General features: G+C 41.0%; 1 protein-coding gene and 1 non-coding gene across 33 annotated transcripts in view; both read left to right on the top strand.

Annotated features, from left to right (window-relative positions):
- Sgip1 (SH3GL interacting endocytic adaptor 1) overlaps positions 1-19,407 on the top strand; it is a 197,482-nt gene extending 178,075 nt beyond the window's left edge. For all 32 annotated transcript variants that reach the window (XM_087904780.1, XM_087904783.1, XM_087904782.1 and 29 more), the window contains 7 exons: positions 3,439-3,550; positions 7,166-7,321; positions 9,400-9,532; positions 11,244-11,446; positions 11,951-12,015; positions 15,685-15,849; positions 17,445-19,407. In XM_087904780.1, coding sequence (XP_087760906.1) covers positions 3,439-3,550; positions 7,166-7,321; positions 9,400-9,532; positions 11,244-11,446; positions 11,951-12,015; positions 15,685-15,849; positions 17,445-17,467 — 857 coding nt within the window. In that variant the 3' untranslated portion in view covers positions 17,468-19,407. The remainder of the gene's footprint in view (positions 1-3,438; positions 3,551-7,165; positions 7,322-9,399; positions 9,533-11,243; positions 11,447-11,950; positions 12,016-15,684; positions 15,850-17,444) is intronic.
- LOC125412733 (small nucleolar RNA SNORA76) lies at positions 9,812-9,936 on the top strand. The gene has a single exon (XR_007235679.1). It is a non-coding gene; the product is annotated as a small nucleolar RNA SNORA76 (small nucleolar RNA).
- Positions 19,408-22,058: the final 2,651 nt, after the last annotated feature.

Raw genomic sequence — 22,058 nt, 5'->3', positions numbered from 1 at the left:
TGCTTGCCTACTTATGCTTACAAACCTGAGTTTGGTCCTCAGTGCCCATGTAAAAGCCAGGCATGGCTCCGTATGCCTCTGTAATTCCGATACAGATGGTGGAGGCCCGTGGATGCCAGGGCTCGGTGCCTGGATAATTTAGTCAAAACAGTGAGCTCCTGGTTCAGTGAAGAAACTCTGTCTCAGAAAATGAAGCAGAAAATTGGACTAAAGAAGCTGACGTGCCAGTGTCAACCTCTGGTCTCCACATGCACAGACAAGTACACACACACACACACGCACATGCACACACGCACACACACACACACACACACACGTTTCAGACAAGTTTCCTCCTACACCTTGTCATCTTTCTCATTAAATTATGCACTACACTATAGCTAGCATGTTCTAAATGTGGAACCTTCCCTACATCAGATAGCTCATGGGTCTCTCATTTTCTAGGAAACTGTTCTGATCTCAGTTCCAAGAACCCCAAAACCTCGAGAAATCAATACTCCTACTTTAGATTATATAAATATTGTATATATGTGCATTTCTCAAGATTTTCATATATATTCTCAAAAGAGAGTATCTGTTTTCACATATAAAATTTCCCAAAATATTTGTATAAAATGCTTCCTCACTTAATTCCTAACCATCCATTCAGTTTTGTTTGGTTTTGTTTTTTTCTCTCATACCATCCTTTTAAAGCATTTGCTGACTTAGTCTATTTGGCTGTAAACTTTCTGTTTCACTACCTCACCAAACTCCCAAGTTCCAGTCACGTGGAAACCATGACCTTGCTGTCATGGTAACAGCCTAGCCCTCTCCACTCTGACCTACTTGTTACCATCAGCTGAGGAAGCCCCATTGTCCTCCAGGATCACTCTATAAATGTCTGAGCTAATGAGGAAACAGAGGAATTGAGTAACACTATTGTCAAATTGTTTCTTCTGTTCACTGTTTCATTTTTCACAAGTGTGTGTAAACATCGCCTTCTTGGACTAACAGGTTCCTAAGGAAAGGCTGGTATAACCTTAGTTCTGTTTGAGAAAATGCGGAACTACACAAAAATGACTTATTCCTAATTCCTTCCTTTAAAAGCCAGCATAAAGTTATGCACACTCCAATTGACCTCAATTGTTTTCTTGCCCAATATGGTCCCCTAATTACCCACTAAGGAAACAAAATAATATAGTCCTCAGAACCTAAGTTTTGAACTCACACATTCTTCAGTATCAATCTTAAAATTCTTGGTTATCAGCGAGGCAAGACTGAGCAAGAATACTTTTTGATACTTGATATTTTTAATATTCTTTGACTCTGAGTCCTGTGTCGATCAGTTACTGTTACTGTGACCAAGCGTTTAAGGTATTCAGCTCAGGGGCTGGAGAGATGGCTCAGTGGTTAAAAGCACAATTCCCAACTCCCACATGGATGCTCACAAATGTCTGAAACTCCAGCTGCAGGGGTTCAGACACCCTCACACAGGCATGCAGGCAGGCAAAACACCAATGACATAAAAATCAAATTTTTAAAAAGATATTCAACTTAAAAGGAAGAAAAGTTTAATTTGGAGTCACAGGTCCTTAGCCCTGTGCTCTAGGCCTATGGTGATAGAGTAAGTATATCATGTCAGAAATGTGTATGTAATAGAGGAGACATGCCCCCCTCATGGGGACCAGAGAGCAAAGAGTTATACAGGAAAGGGTTAAAGTCTCCGTATCTCTTTCAAAAGCGTACTGCCTAAGTCCTAAATTCTTTCCATGTGATCCCCATATCCTAGCTATTCCACCACCTCCTAGCAGCGCTGCAGACTGGAAGTCATGCGTGTAACACAAAGGTGGTCTGATAAATGAATACCATGCTTATTACTTACGTAGGGCACATACTAATGGTGAGAAAACAATGATGTCAGAGGTCAGTGCTGGTGTGAATGGTAATGGTGGTGGTGGTGATGCTGTTGAGTATGAGAACAGCAATAACTAACTGCACAGGGGACAGAGACCATGTCTAACTCATCTTGAGCATCCTCAACATCTACACTAGGGCATGATACATGATACTAACAAAGAGATATTAAAGATGATGCCCTACACGGGTTGGAGAGATGGCTCAGTGGTTAAGCACACTGGCTGCTCTTCAAGAGGTCCTGAGTTCAATCCCAGCCATCACATGGTGGCTCACAACCATCTATAATAGAATCTGATGCTCTCTTCTGACATACATGTCAGGTGTACATGCAGAGGACTCGTATATAAAATATAAATAAAATTAAAAAAATTGACGACCTATTACCAAGTCCTATTACCAGGTACAAGATAGTAAGAACTGAATTAAGATAGAAAAAGCTGGGGGTAGGGTAGTGTGATGAACTGAAATGAGCAGGAAAGGTTATGTTGAGGAGGAAGACATATAAAGGATGAGTTACCCCAAATGCATGTAACGTATGCCAGAAGAGAAGAGGAATAAACATCTTTGTTTGGTAGAAAGGTGATGCAGCAAGCATGGAACATAGATACCATGTTCAGTACCAAGCCTAGAAACTAAGAACCAAAGCAGCAAATTAAACTCTATGTTTCTGAAGTTCCATGTTTCAGCAACTCTTTGTAGTGAAGTCTTGCTTGCAGACAAACCACGCAGTATGATAATAAAAATACAGGCTTTACAGGAAAGCAAATCTAGATTTGGATTCTTGTTTCCACTGCTTCAATAAATGTATCATCTTGGATACGGCCCTTCAAACTTTGGCTTCCTCTTCTGTACAATGTGACTCTCCCGGACTATCCCGCAGGCTGAGGGGCAAGTAGGGTGAAGCACCTCGCGGGAGGTATGCCTTGCCTCTGCTGGCACACAGTAGGTGTGCAATGAACCCAGAGATAGTCAATAGTCAGCAGCGCCTTCTTTTGTCTGTGCCAAGTCAACAGCGTAGCTTTGGTAGCCTTTGTTTTAGGCAAGGAGCTTGACCTTGTTGAAACCGTGAGCAACTGGGCTACGCAGAAAAGGACCATGAGCTATGTGACACCACGTGACTCATCTCTTCCAAATGAAGGAATGCAGGTTTTCAAGCTGAATACTTAACTGATTGGGTGGAAGGCTGTAGCGGGGAAATAGGAAACTTCTCTCCTTTAACCACCTGGCGCACAAGCACAAACTGTCATGCAAATACTGCCTCATGCTTTATGCAGGACGTGTGGAAATCCTTATGGCTTCGTGCTTTGCTTGGATTTTTCTCCCATAGCCAAGTAGCTGAATCGATGTCAAGTGTGTTTGTCTATAAACCGGCCAAATATTTCCTTTTAAATACTTGTGCTTGTGTTGAACACACAGCTACTGTGTGATCGTGGTGTTTTTAGTAAAAGGCCCTGCCCCCCAGTCCTTTAGCGAGCTCATATTCAATGTGCCCGTGCCTTTTACGTAAGTCCCAAATAAATGGAAGCATTTCATCTCCTACAGGTTCTTCCAGGGGACCCAGTCCTCTGACTATGGGGGCTCAGGACACCCTCCCAGTTGCTGCAGCATTCACAGAAACCGTCAATGCCTACTTCAAAGGAGCAGACCCGAGCAAGTAAGCCTGGGTGGTATAAGGACCCCTATCCTCTTGAAAACCTGTCCTGTCTAGTGGGCAGGGTTGGGGGGACACTCTAAACATAACCATCCTACCTGCTGAGAAAGAGTTCTGTGGATCAGATCCATACATTCTACAAATTCTCTGAAATCATATTGTCTTTTTTTTTTTTTCATTGTTTTAAGACAGTCTCAATATGTAGCCCTGGCTGGTCTGGAACTAGCTATGTAGAGCAAACTGGCTTTGAACTCACATTGATCTGCCTGCCTCTTCTTTCCATGTGCTGGCTTTAAAGACACGACCACATCTTATCTGTGCATTTTTTTCTCACAGAGAGGTACACAGCTTTCCACACTCAGTAACAAAGGGAATCCTGACTCCAAACCACTGACAGGAATTGTTAATTCACCCGGCACACCAAACATCCACACCACACTACTGCCAAATGTATCCACTGATGTAATTCTGGGCCTGCGTTCCAGCAATAAACAGAAGGAAGCCTAAGTGAGGGACCCAAGAGCTACAGACTGTTACTCTGCACTGACCATTGTACTAGACATGAGGTGCACAAGCAGAGACATCTGGGATGGGAAATAATACTTGTATATGAAAATAACCTAAAGTCTGATGGAAGAGATGTAAATAGAATGCAGTGGAAGACGAGAAGTCCTTAATATTTTGACCACACAATTTCCTTTAAAAGGGGGAGGCGGGCAAAGTAAGGAGGCTGAATGATGAGGCTAGGAAAGAAAGGGCCGTTTGAACTGAGTGCTGTAATGGGGGAAGATTTTTCATAGTACATAATCCCAAGTAGGTTGATTAAGCAGCCCAAGCTCCTGCACTCAGAGAAGGCTCACAAAAAGGCCATGTGCTTGGTACCCACAGCGCAGTACGGTCACATGGGAGAAATGTTCTTCTCGTGCCCTCCACCAGTTCAGATTCACACAGCTCCTGCCGAGAACTGGCTGCCGATTCTGTAGCCCAGCTAGAGAAGCCATGGCTGCCTGTGACAAAGGGAGGACCCAATTTGTAAGTCACAGGCCTCTTGACTTGGAAATGTCTTCCTTCTTAATAAATGCTTCATTTGAGAGGATTTACATGGCTCCAGGCTTTATTCAGAAATTGATTTTTAATTCCATTTCACATTATTATAAGTTTTCAAAGGCCAGGTTCACATGACACACTGACATTCACATCAAATGCTGAGAGGAACAGTCACTAAGGTCAAAAATGTTTTCCTTGAGAAAGAAAACCACATTCAACAAACATGGAATTTAGTGATCTATAAGTACAAAAATTTTAAATTTTTATTTTGTGAGTATGGGGACTATTAGATAAGCTCCTCCTTCCACTGTCTCTTCAGCGCCCTCTACTGACAAACTTTACCTGGTGCTGTAAGCAAAAGAAATATATGTATATACATACATACATACATACATAAGTCTTCGAGAGTAGGAAGTAGGGAGTGGGTTGGAATTGAAAGCTTGGAAATATAGTTTATGCTGAAATTGATGCTGTGGTTCTGTATTCTGTTTGGACCCAGTCCTGAAACAGCTTTGCAAAAGAACAAAGTTGGGAGCTACAGTAAAGCCATTTTTGCCAAACCTGGTCATCCGAGCCCCATCTCCCAGAAAACCGTGTGGTGAGAGAACAGAACCAACTCCTGAAAGTTGTCCTCAACCGCCATATGCTTAGGGGCTCCATACTCCATAGTATGATCACTCGGGTTCAGACACACACACACACACACACACACGCACACAATTAATAGTGGATTAATTAAAATTTTTAAAAGATCTTAAGATCCTTAGACAGTCTTTAAAGTCAAGTTAAAATGAGACTGCACTGCTCACCAAATAGTTAAAGTTAAGATGGATTCTGCTCAGTGCTGGGGAGGCTGTGGAAATGCTGAGAGATTCACACAGCTGTACTTTCCATTTTAGAAAACACTTGGGGAGAAAAGAAGAAAGGAAAAAGAGAGGGGAGGAAGGAGGAAAAGAAAGAATAAGGAAACAAAGAGAGAGGGTCATGGCAGAGAAAGAAACAAAGACAGCTGAGCTGGTTCATTAAAAGAGAAAGGTGCCGGGAGGAGGTGATGCACGCCTTTAAGCCCAGCACTCGGGTTGCAAAGGCAAGGGTATCTCTGTGAGATCAAGGCCAACCTGGTTTACAGAGCTGGTGCCAGGACAGGCTCCAGAGCGACACAGAGAAACCCTGTTTCAAAAAACAAACAAACAAACAAAAAGTGAAAGATATCCCCAACATGTGACCCAGTGATCCCTCAGACCTAGCAAGAAAGAATTAGAGCCACGCCCACTCAAAGACCTATTCGCATACGTTGATCACATCTTTGTAACAGATGAAGGCTGGAAAGGACTCTCATATCCCTTAGTGGCTGTATTGGTTTCTTCTTTCAGAAAATGATATATCCATTCCGCAAACTAGAGGTAAATGGACCAGTGATGCATGGAGCTACGGGGACAAATCTGTAGATAATTCTTCCAGGGAACAAAGTCTGACCCCGCCCCCAAGCACACACCTGTTAGATTATATTGTAGGAAGTGCAGCACACTGCAGAGTAATAAAAGCACATAGCAGGTACCTAGGGTCGAGGACTGTAAAACCGGGCCGAAGGGATTCCAGAAAGGCAGAAAGACGTGCTTGGGGACAATGGAAACATGGGGCTTGGTTATGTATTGATTTTATAGCATACAAATGTGTAGAATTTAAAAGTAGCTACACTTTATCATATTCATACCTCCATGAAGCCTTGAAAAAATGATGATTCTTCTAAACTATCATCTTACCGTGCTTTAATTTCTATGACTAATTTAATTGTGACAAAATAGTCAAAATAATGGACTAAAGGACTAATAAATTAAGATGTAGGAACTTTATCTTGGAGAACAGAAAAGACACTGGTCACACTATTCAAAGAACTGAAGTAAGCCCCAGTGAGGTATAATGATAAAATGCAGGTGATTATCTCCAAACAAGCAAAAACACAAGACTAAATGGTTCGGTTTGTGAAGCTCACCAATATTCTTTGTACTGCTCTTCCACACTCCAAAACACGTTCAACAAAATAGCCAACCACTTTGGGGCCAGCAAGGTGTCTTAACTGGTAAAGGCTCTTGCCTCCAAGATGGATGACCTGACTGAGCTCCATCCCTAGGCCCCACATGGTGGAAGGAGAGAACCCACTCCCCCCAAGCTGTTCTCTGACTGCCCACGAGGCATGCACAGGCACCCACACACGATTAATTCATTTTAGGCCAGCTTTTTCTTTATGATTTTTCTTTAGTAGAGGGGTACTTGTTACTCCCTAAAACAGATAGTCAAAATGATAAATTCAAACTTCTAGTTCTGGAAATTGCCACCCATTCTAGAAACATGTATTTCCTTACAACTAAAGCTCCTTAAAAACCAAAAGGAGTTCTCAAATCCACAGGTGAGCTAGAAATGACTTGGTGGTTGGGAGCATAGTTGTAGCTGTTTTGTCTTTAACTCCAGGTGTTGTACGTTGTCACTCAGGCCTCGTCTATTCCTCCACTGCCAGCATCCCGCACACTCACCCCGTCTCTTCTCTTTTCTCTCATGTGCTTGGTGTTCCAGGTGCATTGTCAAGATCACGGGAGAGATGGTCTTGTCCTTCCCCGCCGGCATCACCAGACACTTTGCCAACAACCCCTCCCCAGCCGCTCTGACTTTTCGGGTGATAAATTCCAGCAGGTTAGAGCACGTCCTGCCGAACCCCCAACTTCTCTGCTGGTAAATATGATTCTGCATACAATCTTACAGAGATGATTAGCTTAGTGCCCTGTGTCTTGCATAAAGAGAGTTCCATCACAAGAATAGCTCTGTGGCTGGTTCCCCCAGTGCAGATGTGCACATAGATTTGACACCCAGACATCGGGTTTGTGTGCTAGCCGTCAAGTTTTCTGTGTGTTGTGCCGTGTGTGAATATCTAATTTCGTATGCATTTGTGTGTTTTAGTGGCCAACTTCTAAAGGGGTTAAAGAGGCATTTAAGGAAAGTCCGTATTGGGGACAACGTAGGCATGCCTGTTTCACTTGTTACTAATAAACAGTAAAGAAGAACAGTAAGTGATGAGCCAAATAATAGAAAATTTTCTTATGATATGAACACCATTTTAAGTGAAATAATATGGGAACTGTGGGCTAGCTATTTTTCCATATAAATTTGCAAACCCTTTCAGTGAAGCCCATAATTTTACTAAAATGGTCATTGTTGGCACAGCTCACACCAGGGAAGGTCATGGAAGGCTCACATGGTCATGTGCATGTTTCCATAAATGCACACTTTCTCATTTCAACTCTGAAATGATGTCTTTATTAGCTGTGTATGTGCATGTGTTGTTGGCTTACGGTGGGTGTGACAAAAGGACTCGTTATTGACAGCTTCTGCTTCATCACAAAGTGTGGGTATTCTGTCTAGAAGGTTCTCTCTAAAGTGCCCACACTCTTCCTTTTCAGCATGTTTCCTTGAGTTAGTCCCAACACTATGTCCCCAGACTGTCGCAGTAACAATCGTTTCTCTCCCTGGCTCCAATCTGGCCCTGCTCCAGCACGTTTTTACAGCCCCTGACCTTGAGAAGACTCCTCTTTGCTCACAACTGACCAGTGGCATCACATGACACATGTCCCAGAATCTCAACTTGTTGCTGTTGATTTTGAGCGTCTATCCAAATCTATGTGTCTGTTCTCCTCATCAATCCCTACCTATCAAAAATGAGTGAAGTCCTGCCCCACATCAGGGCTTGGCATGAACTTCCCCATCTTGTAATACTACCCTTCCCTTCTTCCTATGGCTCTCAGCTCCTCTGTCTCCCCTGTCCATCCCCTGCCCTCTCCAGCCGCACTGACCATCTCCAAAGTCAATTATGTCTCATTGTCATTCTCTTGGAAACTCGCCATTCTTTTCATTAAAATTTTTCGATCTATTTGTTTGTTCATTCGCCACCCTGTCGCCATGAGATAGCGCCATCCAGAGGGCATGTCACCCGGCTGGCCCTTCATCATGAATGAAGAAGCAGCTGCAATGTAGATCAGGCGAGTGGTCCTTAAACAGACTGCTGGCACTAGCTATCAGGGATGCGAAGCTTTTTAGAGATCCAAGACTCTGCTGTCCTACTATAAGAAACTGTGACTACCACCATAAACTCCAAGGCCATCTTGTTTGTGAATTGAGGTTTTTATTTAGATGCTCTTGGATGCAGTTGTGAGTGTTGACAAAGGAGCATGGTGGTGGTGGTGGCTACATCCTTTTCAGTTAATTAAGCCAAATCTTTTCATTTTTGTTCTGTTTTATTTTCATTTCAGGATAAGCTCTCTCACGGTGTACCTGAGGCTGGCTTTGAACTTGTGATCCTCTTGCCTTGGCCTACTCCAAGCTAGGATTACGAGTGTGTGCCTCTGAGTCTTTTAACTGGTTAATTTCTGAAAATCATTACAAGTCAGTTCAAAGGAAAATCTATTTACTCCCCCTCAATTGCAGTGGCTGATTAGGGAGAAGTGAGAAAATGGAGGGGGAGCTACTGAGTATGGATGAGGAACTAGTTATCACTTCAAAGCACCCCGTTATTATTTGGCTGGGTTAGTAGACTGGAGCTCATGGGAGTGTTTGGCCGCAGAACAGAGACTCCTGTGGGAACTGGGAGGCTTATGGGACACCACACTGTGTTAAAACCACCCTGGGGATGCTCTCAAGAGTTTGGATTGTCAAAGGAGATGGAGAAATCAGACAGCATCTTCTCAAATGCTTCTTGTACAGATGATGGTGTCAGTAAGATGCTACTTAATCACTGATTTTTCTTCCAATCTTCACAGTGATAATACACAAAATGATGCCAATACCAAGGAATTCTGGGTAAACATGCCAAATTTGATGACTCACCTAAAGAAAGTCTCTGAACAAAAACCCCAAGCTACTTATTATAATGTGGACATGCTCAAATACCAGGTAAGCGTATGGTATAGTCAGGGTTATCCTATTTCACATTACAATTTTACATTCTAAAGTGCCTACTATTTTATAAAAGCAACATTTTTTAATATTATTGAAGTACTGTAGTTATAAAAACCTTAAGCCTTAAAGAACCATGTAGGGACTAATGAGAATATTAATCAAATACCCATAAATGCAAAGTGAGGTGTTTTAGCTTTAAATTATAGAAACATGCCCCCTAAAAATGAACTTGAAAACACACATGCACACTTAATCAAGATTGTAAGTGTTAACGCGCTGCCTTTGAGCCCCCGGCGCCACGTGGCGCCTGGGTTATGCTGCAGCACCATATCATTGCTAGCCCATAACTGGGGCCGCCTGCCCATCGCGGACGATCCTTTTAACTGCTAGCTACAGATGGGGGAGGGGAGGGAGATTGTAAGTGTTAAAGCTGGAAAAATATGTTAGAGGTTAAAAGCTGTCGAAAGCACTTATTGCTCTTGCAGAAGACATGACTTCATTTTCCAGTCCCCGCGTTGTGACTTGTAACTCTATGGTGACTCATAAGTCCAGTTCCAGGGGACCCGAGGCCATCTTTTGACCTCTGCTGGATCCTGCCTGCATGTGGTGTACATAAATTCACACAAACACATACATATATACATACAAATAATAAATAAATCTTTTTTAAATATGATACATTATTAATTAGTCAGATCAGCATACTCATGGTCAGATCACAAGTGTTCTAATACTTTTAATTTGAAGTGATTGGGTATAAATGACCTGGATTTTTTTCTACTGTGACAGCTTCATGAAATAGTTCTAATGAAACCTTTGCTAGTAAGCAATTCAATGAGGGACCCACAGGGTCCAAGTCCTAGCCAGAGAGCTATTAGCAATTGACAGGTGCTGAGGGAGTAAGGAAGTGAATTCTACACTGCAGACCAGGAACTCAAACAGATATCACCGTCTTAAGAAAATATCTTGTTTCTTAATCACAGTCAAACCTGACCTTTTCTTGTCCTAGCTCGTTCACTATTGACTCCAACCAGACTGCAAACTCTGTAGCTCTTCGAAGCAGAGGATCTGGATTCAGGTCCTGATGTTGACAAACCTCAAAGGAATAAGGACAGTGTCCAACATCGTCTCCCTGATTGGTTTGTCGTGAAGAGCAAACATGGCACGCATATTAGTAGTTAGCCTGTTCGGGAGTCACTTTCTAGCTATAAGCTAGACACGGTGCTGTTTCTCCTCGAACCTTCCTGGCAACTTAGGAGTCTCGCTGTTTTTTGTCATCCCCGTTTAGCAGGTGAGAAAGTAGCCGAGGTTGAGTGAGGTTACACTTCACTTGTCTAGAAGTGGCGGGACAAGAACTCACACCCAAGAGTGTCCAGTCTCCCGGCCTCAGCCTTGAACCAATATACTGCCTCGCCTCCCTCAGGACGGAAAACGCACTGTGGACTCTGAAGTGATGTAGGGGTTTCCACAGCTGACCTTGTATAGTATATGTGATTGTAACCTTAATAGTTTCCTCAAGGACACAGCACTCCCACCCTGAGCCTGAACTTCAGCAGTTTACCCTGGAACCATGGAAATAGCACAAAGAATATAGTACAGCATGCGGGTTTATACGCCCGGTTCAGTGGGAGCCAATCACGGTCTCTGATTTGGTTTGATTGACAGCTGAAACACACACCTTCTCTCTTCTATCCTTTGGGTAAAGGTGTCTGCCCAGGGCATTCAGTCCACACCTCTGAACTTGGCAGTGAACTGGCGATGTGAGCCTGCGAGTACTGACCTGCGCATAGATTATAAGTACAACACGGACGCCATGACCACCGCAGTGGCCCTTAACAACGTGCAGTTCCTGGTCCCCATAGACGGAGGAGTGACCAAGCTCCAGGCTGTGCTTCCTCCAGCGGTCTGGTAAAAACAAAAACAAAAGAAAAACTTCCTCCCTCTCTGCTCCTTAAAAGGGCTTCTTCTGGTTAAGGTACTGCAGAGTTTTAGCACCAGGGTTTTTCCTGTGGGAAGGGACCTCAGCAAATCTGGGGGTGGGGGGAGTGGGGGCAGGAGTTGGGGACCAGTCTTTCCACTAGCAACAGCAAAATAAAGAATACTTATTTAAAATTAATGTGAGCTAACCAGTGACTACAATGGAAATTGCCTAAGATAAGTGATTAACAAATACTTTGTATCTATTTTCTGGGTAGATGAGTTCTAAATACTGTATTACTCCCTAACTATTTTTCTCACATTTCAGTGGCTGGTTAGATAAGGAGAAGGAAGAACACTTATGTATGTAGGGGTATATATGTAGTTAGGAAGAGCTACACATCTTGAGGCCCATTTTATTTTAATTAACACTATCTGGAAATGTCGCCTCTCCTTGGTATGTAAAAAAAAAAAAGCCGTTTGTTTTATTCTTAGGAATGCTGAGCAACAAAGAATATTATGGAAAATTCCTGATATCTCCCAGAAGTCAGAAAATGGAGGTAATGTAATCACAGGCTTAAATCTGAGATAACCTACAGGTGTCGGCCAACTATGAACCCAAATCCTTGTAGTCCTAGAAGCAAGCAGAACTTTTGTTTAGTTATTAACATCCATGAAAGCAAGTGGCTTTTTGTGAACCTTCCTCTTTGGTGTTCCACCAAGACCTCACCTGACATAGACTGTCCTTGTGGCAGAGAAGAGCCCTTCAGGAGACATGTGTCTACCCTGTGTCAGAGTCTATGTAGATGTCTTATTTCCTCTCATGTTAATCACGAGATAAAAAGGATAGAACCATTCTTTGGGCATGTCGCAAAATTTAAAGTACCATTCTACTGACCTATTTCAACCAGTCACTCATTGTAGGCAGAGACTGCTTGTTCGTTTACCTGCTGCTCAGACACAAATAATCACATGAAAACTATATTATAGTTTTTATATTAATATATATTATATTAATATAATTATATTATAATTATAATTAAATATAATTATATATTAAATAATATATATTAATTATAACACTGTTTGGCCAAAAATTCAGGTTTCTTATTAACTAACTCTTACATCTTAAATCAACCCATTTCTGTTAATCTATGCATCTCCATGATGCTGTGGCCTACTGGTAAGGTTTTCCAGCATCTCCTTTGGCAGCTACATGGTGTCTTGTTGATTCCTCCTACTCTCTCTATATATCTCTGTTTGGATTTCCTATCTGGCTTTACTCTGCTAAGCCATTAGCCGAAATAGCTTTTTTATTAACCAATGGTAATAAAACAGCATGGAGGGGGATCCCACATCATCTCCCCTTTTCTGTCTAATTAAAAAGGAAGGTTTTAACTTTAACATAGTAAAAATAAAAATAGGTATCAAGCAAAAATTACAGTTACAATATTTAGTCATCTATCCTATCTTTGTGAATCTAAAGTTTTATACCTAATTTATCTTTTATATAAAATTTCACATAACAAAATAGGTATCAAGCAAGAATTACAGTTACAATATTTAGTCATCTATCCTATCTTTGTGAATCTAAAGTTTTATACCTAATTTATCTTTTATCATAACTAAGAAAAACTGTAATTATCTAATCTTCAACTCCATCGAAGACCCCAAAAAGATGTAAAATTACCTAAACAAACAGGATTTGCATTGTAAGCAACTTCCAAAACTCTAGAATTGACAGAGACATATTGCTGCCTGCACAGTCACCCAGAGTTCTTCTGTAATATTGGGGCATCCATCTTCAGCCTACAGGCCCATAGTATCTGGCAGACTTTTCTATGAAGCAGGAAATTTGAAGATCTGTTCTGCCTTGTAATGGCAAAGTTCATCACTTGCTTTCTTCTGTGCCCTGCAGAATGTCTGGCAGTTTCTTCTGTGAAGCAGGAACCCTGAAGGACCATCCCATCTTTTGGAAAATTCAACAGTCACTTTTCTGTGGGTCCTGCATGTCCAGTTCATACAGAATACCATCAAGCAGTCCAGGCAAGAGCAGTTTCTTGCCCAAATGGCTAGCCTTGTCACATTGAAGGCAAATTCCATAAGGATTTTCTTTAATGTCCATCAACCTCTCTGAAGTAATTGATGCTGCCAGAAGCAGACCTGTCTCACTGTTGAGAAAAGTCTAAGTTCTTAAAACATTTTAAATTCCATGTTATGTATATCTTTGAAAGATTTGAAGAATACCTATTCATCTGAAATATATTTCTGTACATCTAGAAAACCTAACTAACATGAACTGAAATTTAATTATTATAGATGACTATCTATTAACCTGTATTTCTTAATATATATTATATTTTAAATTAGCTGGATGAGCATGATACCTTAAAGAAGAGTAGAAATATACATATACACAGTATAACAAAATCAACCTTAAATGTGTATTAATAGACCAGAATCCATACCAATGTAAAGTATTCATCTCTATATCATAGCTCCCCCCCCCTTTTTTTTTAGAAAGACATTAACTGTAACCATTTAACCATTTATAACCAACCCCCTTTAAATGAAAATAAACATTCATAAACAGTTATTTTAGGAATTTGGGAGTTGATCTCTCCAAACTGCTTCCCGCTGTTTGTTGGGTGAAATGGTTTTAGGGGTTCATGGAGACATTTCAGGGGGTCTTGTTCCATCAAATAACATTAGTCTGGAAGGAATCCACAGGTCCTCATCTTCTGTGGAATCAAAAGCAGAGCCTCTTTTCCAAAATAACATATCCTTAGACTCAAATTTTGAAGTCAAGATACCTTTATGTTGGTTTATCTTAGCATCCCCTTGAATCAAATGTCTCCCTACGGTCGAAAAATTCAAAGAAAACACAATAATATGTAAAACCCAGACTCTCTGTGTATTTTTATCTTTACGTGGCTTATTTTTCTTTACTCCTTTAATCTATGACTGTCTGTACTTTTTCATATCACTTTTACTTTAAAAGACTTTGCTTTCTTTTTATAACTGTACTCCTTTTCCTCTCTCTCCCAAGCCTACATACATTTTTTTTAACACACTAAGACCTATTTAGAAGTCTATTTCCATCTGAATCTGTCTTTATTGCATATTTGTAATCATTTTCTGACTAGGGGTGCTTTTTTTAAAAATGCTAACTGAGTATGGCTAGGACCAACTCCACAGCCCTGCCTGTTTGTTCTGCCCAGTCCAACATAGCTGAGGCATGTTCACTGCCAGTTCTGTGGGCCATGCACTCCACCCTAACTCCAGGGACACAGTGGGTATATGTTGCCATTAAGTCATTTGTAACACGCTTCTCACAAACCCCATTTAAGTGCAGAACCCCCTGAAAGAGGCAGAATTTGTTCTACAGCATGTATCAAGAAGTCATCTCTTAAAGTAAAGCCATGCAATTTGTTGCCACTAACAGAGTCGGGAAGACTTTTTTTAATAAAGGAACCGTGCTTCTGCTTGCTGCCAGCAAACAGAATCTATCTGGGGAAAAAATGCAGCTACCAAGAAGCTATGTTTAACTCTGTTCTTTTGTGTCTAGAATCCCTTCCCAAGCTCTCTCAGTTTCCATGTGGATGTAGTTGCCCATGCTGGTGCCATTTGTAATCGGAGACTACTCTTTCGCTTCCCAGTCACTCAGCCCCCAAATAATTACTCAGAAACTATATTAATTATAATATTGCTTGGCCAATAGTTTAGGCTTCTTATTGTCTAGCTCTTATATCTTGAATTAGCCTATTTCTATTAATCTATGTGTCGCCATAAGGCTGTAAGATTTTCCGGTGTCTTTCTCCTTTAGCACCTACATGACTCCTCCTTGACTCTGCCTACTCTCTGTCCATACACACACACACGCACACACACACACACACACACACATATGTATATATATATATGTATATACATAAACATATATATATATATATATATTTCCCACCTGGCTTTACTCTGCTAAGCCATTGACCAAAATAGCTTCTTTATTAACCAGTGGTAATAAAAAATAATTTGCAGCATACAGAGGGGAACCCCACATCAACTCATAATACCCAAGGATGCTTTTACTCACCAACATTTTGTAATTGAAGAATATACTGCTTGCTAGGCTGTCCAGTTTTGCACAGTTGATTTCAAATGCCATTTCAAAGTTATGGGCAAAGTGACACTGCCCATCTCTATCTTGCAATAATGCTCTTCTTTTAAAGGCGTAGGTTCTTTACTGGCAAGATTTCAGTTATCCGAAGGCCCAAGCAAACCTTCCCCGTTGGTTGTGCAGTTCACGAGTGAAGGAAGCACACTGTCTGGCTGTGACATCGAGCTTGTTGGAGCAGGGTACCGGTTTTCACTCATCAAGAAGAGGTTTGCAGCAGGTAAATGGGTAGCTTTGGTTTCGTTGGCAGAAATTGTGTTGCTACCCCTCCTCAAGCAGGAACCAAGTGTTGTTTCTCATCTCCTGCTTCCTCATTCCTATCCCTACCTCCCATAAAGCAGACTGATATTTGAATGCAGTACAGATGAACTGGCAACCCAAGTGGAAAGACTGGGTATGCTGGGTCTGTGTCTTATGTTGGACTGAGCTTTCATCCCCTCATGATTGAGCTGTGTACTAAAGTCAGGGGGATAAGTCCTGCAGCTGTGTTGCCAACAAGATTGACACACTTGCCTCTCTCTCCTACCTGAAAATGTATTTTTTTAAAACAAGAGAAAGAGCATAAAAATGTGTGACATACCTAAAGCATGGCAGCATTAGATTCCTTGGAAAGTTTTTGTTCAACATCTGGACTTTCTGAATTTTAGAGGTGTCTGGCTAAGCTAAGGTCTTGGAACATCTGCTTTTTGACTTTAAAAGCAACCTTTAATGTATCTGTGGCCAGATGGCTCAGTGCTTAAAGGCACTTGCCACACAAGCTTGGCGACCTGGGTTAGGTCCCAAAAATCCCCTTAGAGACGGAAGGACAAAACCAACTTGGAACAGTTGTCCTCTTAGCTCCACACACATGCTACCTCATGCACTCATACATACACACACATCATATATACACACATAATAATTTTTCAAAAAAATAAGAATATGTGTTAGTTTTGAGTGAGGTGGTTCAATGGATAAAGGCACTTGCTATAAAGCATGATAACCTGAATTTGACTCCTTGGAACCAGATATAGAAGTAAAAAGCAAGGCCTACAAGCTGTCTCTAACTCACACACATCTGCCAAAGTACAAATGCTCACATATATACTCTCACTGTCTCAAAGAGAAGAGAGGGAGAGAAGAGGAGGAGGAGGAGGAGGAGGAGGAGGAGGAGGAAGAAGAAGAAGAAGAAGAAGAAGAAGAAGAAGAAGAAGAAGAAGAAGAAGAAGAAGAAGAAGAAGAGCAACAACAACAAGAAGAAGAACAAGAACAAGAAGAAAGGAAGGAATGAAGGAAGAGAGAGAGAAAAAGGAAGAAAAATGAAAAAAGATGTAGTCTATAGATATAAACTGGTTGCCTAGAAACTGAGTGTGGCACAAACAACAGAGCTTTTATGGAGATGATTGCCCTTGTCAGTGGCTTGCTGGGGTAAAGCCAGAGCCATACACATATGAACCAAGCATGTTACCACTTCCCGCTTCCTTTTCCTCCGAGTCCTGGTTTTTACACAGGCTCTTCTGATGCCATTATTAATTATATCCCTTTCACTCTCCAACAAACTAAGTAAGAAATAAATATGAAGAAGTTCCCATATTCAGGGACAGATCCCTGACCCACCTGGGCAGGATCCAGAATGCTCAACAAACTGTCTGTGCACAGAGGTGGAAATGGTGAGTACTAGTGTGGGGAACTAAAAAACCTGAAAACCTCACCATTTTGTAGGAGTATAGAACCCCAAACATGCAGAGTTTGGCTCCAAGGGGTAGGGCGGGAGGAAAAGGTCATCGCACCCTTGAGCTTGTGGATAATGTTTTGATCTGTGGTTTTGTTTTGCAGGAAAATACTTGGCAGATAACTAATAAAATCTCATGCAAGGACTTGGAAGAGCCATGTCCTGGAGAACTATTGTATGAGAGACGGGTTTTAATCTGGTTTGATGAAAACCAACCGATATCTATACCTGGGGTCCAGCAACTGGAAGGTCCTGGCTTTCAGCAGTGATTTCCCACACACAGTTCTACAGTATTTACTTCTAGGTGTAATATTGTTAATGGTTTTAAACTGTAATTATTGTATTTGTAAACTGTACCTTCATTCCAGTCAGGCACTTAGGCACTTGCGTTTTAGTATTTTTCCATTCTTGAAACGGATGTAATTTAAATTGTGGTATGTAAATTTAATAGTAGTACTGTCGAATGGCACAATGCTTACAGAGGTAGAGTGCATTTTGTCAATATATAAAATTTAAATATAATGTTGATAGTTATCATAAAGGGGGTGCCACACATCAAGAACCTTAAATGGAACCAGAAAAAAAACCTTACTTTCCTTCACTCCTTACTATGTTTTCTCTAGTGCTAAAGAAAACCCCTAGCTTCAGTGGAGTGGGTTAAACTCAGAAACTATTTAAGAAAAAAAAAATCTAAAGTTACAACATATTCAAAGAGAAGCATTAATTACCACTTTTTAAAAAGCTTTTTTTTCAAACCGCAAATTTCATAAAAATGCAAACTGTGTAAACAGGGCCTCTTATTTTTATAACTTGTGTAAAAAGGGAAAAGCAATTCATATTTAAAGTTTAAGTATATTAAATTCTATCCAAGAGTGCAAAGGATGTTGGAATTTTACCTGACCCCCATGCCCCCCTTCTCTGCAGTTTAGCAAATGTGGAGATTGCTAAACCATCAGATTGAAGCCAACGTAATTTTTAAAGTTTCAAGACTTTCTGTAGCTGAACTGGTTAATACTTTTGCACAGTTGCTCAGAGCAGAGGGGCTTGTCTCTTCCAGCATCCAGGAGTACCCCGTTCCTTCTTTACTCACAAGAACCAAAACACTGAGAGTAAGGACCTTAGAGAAAAAAAAAATAGTTGCCTGTTTTGATCCAAAAAGAGAGTTTTAAACTTATCATTTACATCTTTGGGGAAGGAAGAAATAAGCTTTATAAATGAAGATCTATTAATCTTGTCGTCCTATGAATATTTTTTGAATGATTTTAAGATTCATTGTATAAAACTATGAATCTTTGCCATTCTTGGGGAATGGGAAGCACTGGGCAGTTGCCTTGAAGCTCAATGAATGCCACGGTTCTGGAACTGGGATGGGGGGTATGCCCCACAGGACGGGATCGGAGCATGGTCCTGTGAGGTCTAAAGATTAAGTCTTCCAGGAAGCCACAAGTTATTTCAAGAGAACAGTTCCTGTTCGAGGCTGTCCTGTCAAACAACTGCAACTGAGTTGGGATGTGTAGCATTCGCTGCTGAATTTCATTTTGTCGTCACTCAAATTTGACAAGGATCTTCAGCTCCCTTAATTCTAGAATCAGATTAAATTTTTTTAAGTCTTACTTCAACCATGAGATTTCAGTTGGCAGCTGTTTCTGGCGAGCTTCGTAGATTAATCTATGTTCTCCTCAGTCAATGCTTGCTACCAGAAGAATGTCCAGTCCGAGATGATCCATTTTACTTGGGAATAGTTCAACTATTAAAAAAAAAAGGCTCTTGGCTCTTGCCAGTTCCCCAGAGCAGCCTGGCTTTGAAGGTTTGGTGTTTTTGTTTTATTTTTTTTTCAACAGACTAATTTGTTCACAATAAGTTTGATTTTGAAACAAAAATAGAGAAATAAAATGTAAAACTTAAATCTTATGGAACATGGGGAAATGAAAATTTAAGCCAATGGAGGGTAAGGAGCAGAAAAATGAAACCTATCTAGAATGTGATCATAAAATGTTTTTAAGTAGTCAATTCATGGAAAAATATTGAATATTAACAAGAAAGCATATTAAAAATGTGTAAATATTACTGTTTCTCATGTCTTTCTCTTTATATCTTATTTCACATCGCTTTAGAATGAATTGCTCCCTAAACACATGATGTTTATTACCAAAGAATAATTTTATGAATATTGTAAAAATATATTTAAAGATAGAGATTTGAATAGTCTCTAACATCATTCAAATATTTCCAGGAATCAAATTCAAAACTATGAAGAAATCCTGTAATCCCTTAATTGACTTTGGCAAAATAGAATGGCAGTTGGTGATCCCAAAATTAAGGCTTGAATATTCAGAGCTTTGGTGGGGAACGGGTGGTTCCTTCCAGGTCAGAAACTGGGTCGAGCAGCCTATGCCCACACCAGGGATGGACTGGTGTTCCGACTGGTTTTCATCTTGCAGGCTTCCTCTCCTGTCAGAGCTGTATCTGCAGCACTGTGGGATAAGAATTCATGTTCTGAGATGGGGTCCTCACCAAGGCAAGGTTTCAGTTAACAGTATCCATGGAGTCCGGTTCCCTTCTGTCCAAAGAAAGTGGGTCAGCGGGTAACAGATGGTTTGCAGGACAGTGCGCTGAATTAAGACCGAGTTCTGCTTAGCCACGGAGCTGTTTCCTAAAAGCTCTTGGTCTTAAGCTGATAGGAAGTACAGAAGTTTTATTTTGGTTACCTGGAAAGTCTGTTTTCCTCTCCAAAGAAATCCCATATTTTTATGAAATTTTTAAAAAGTAAATTCTTATTTACATTGGTCTGAATTTTATCATAATTGGCCTTGCAATTCCTAAGTTAAAACTCCGTGTGATACACCCACGGGTCAAATGACCATTCGCTGTGTGATATTTGGGACACAGTTTACCTCTAAAGGAAGACTGCCCATGTGCAGAGGGTTCCGAGTGACGCGAAGGTCAAAGAGAGACAGTGGTGCTGTTTGCTGTTCTGTAAACTTCTTCTCACTCCCAGTCTGCAAAGGGTGAGAGCTGTAGCAACACACATTTCCACTTTGAAGTCTCCTTCTGGAGGGAGCAAACCTACCTTAGCTCTGCCACTGTTGTCTGCTGTGCGGGCTCAGAGGAGTCCCTGCCCCCTTCTCACCTGTAGTGTGCGATGGGATCCATAGGTCGCTTTCAAGCTTTTCCTAATGGAACTTTTATTTTTCTAATAAGACTATGCCTGGAATCCTAGAAAGCAGAATGTTACGAAGCATTGAGGGGCTTCCCTCCAGACACTGAAACATAGAGTCACAAAACCTAAAGGACTCCAAAGTACCTTCCGACTCTAGGGACTGGCAGTTCTGCTTTACCCAGATAAACCACCTTTCAAGAAGTAAGAACGTGTGTATTCACAGTGGTTCGTGGCCACGCAAAAAAAAAAAAAAAAAAAAAAAAGCTGTGTAGCGAGTGCTCCGCAACTGCCAGTCCCTGCAGATAATGCTTGGTTCAACCTCTAAAAAAAGGTAAAGATGCTTTTTAATCCTTCTTTTCCCAATGATGGTATTGAGGTTTAGCCTGATTAATTTCCCCAAAGGGACACCACAGGACCCAAAGAACCCCAACTGTCCTAGCAACAGAATGAGTACCTTGCTGTTTCATTTGGTTAATTTGGGGGAAATAATCGAGTTGAAGGTCAAAATAAAAGGCACTGTGAAAAGTTTGCACTGGAAGGACTACAGAATGGGCCTGATCAGATGTTATTTTAAAAGAACTGATGTCTCTCAAAGGATGCTATGTGGGACCCCTTACCTCCAAACAATAGTAGAGTAATGATTTAATTTGGGGCCCTGTTAGAGTCTCAGAACCTAGACAGACTGCAAATGGATACCAGCAAGTTTTTATAAATCTCTGGGGATGGTACTTGGGGATATGTTTATTGATTAGCATCCAAAATCTAAGCATCATGACCCTGATAGACCTCTAGGGCCCTATTTACTGTTCACATAACAGCAGACTTAAATATTAATTTCAAAGGTAAATGCCACATTTTCTAGAATTTTCCCTCAATTCAGTCTAATAATAGCTACTAGGGACTCTGGAGCACTGGCCTGGAAACTAACATTGTTTCATAGACTCTTGGCTTTATAAGCATAGATGAGCCTCTTCCAAAAATAATTTTATCAATTTTTGCTATGTTTTGCCTTTTCTCAAAGCAATCACAGGTTGTCAATAAATGTTAACTGATAGTAAAATATGCAAATATCCACTTGAGAGGTAGGTGTGTGTGTGTGTGGGTGTGGGTGTATGTGTGTGTGAGGGTGTGTGTCTGTGTGTGTGTGTGTGTGTGTGTGTTACAGCTTTCTTTTCCCCAAAGAGGATGCACTTTACAAAATCACAGTCAGTGAAAATGTATACAGTTTGTCATGTGATATTTTCTGTTTGGCAGCTTCTAAACACTGGAAGCAAAATTTATAGTAATATCAAAGTAGGCTCAGAGTACAGCTTAGAAACTTAATATACGGGAGTGTGGTGTTCTCGTGAAGCCCCCAGAATGTTCTCACTAACCAAGGAGTCAAATTGTTGGCATAAATAAACAAATAAACAGCTCAGGCCAAGTGACACCTGATGTTCCTCTCTACCATGCTCATGTATCTCCTGAGCTTTGCTGGACCTTCCTTACTCCTTTGGCCTTCTATTTGTGTTGTGTTGGTTTTGTTTGTTCATTTGGCAAACAATGGAGAAAGCCATTC

This window comes from Myodes glareolus, chromosome 3 (genome assembly GCF_982192425.1).
Source record: "Myodes glareolus chromosome 3, mMyoGla1.1, whole genome shotgun sequence".
In the NCBI taxonomy this organism is placed as follows: Eukaryota; Metazoa; Chordata; class Mammalia; order Rodentia; family Cricetidae; genus Myodes; species Myodes glareolus.
Note: the sequence above shows the minus strand (reverse complement) of the source record. Positions and strands in the feature narration are given on the sequence as shown.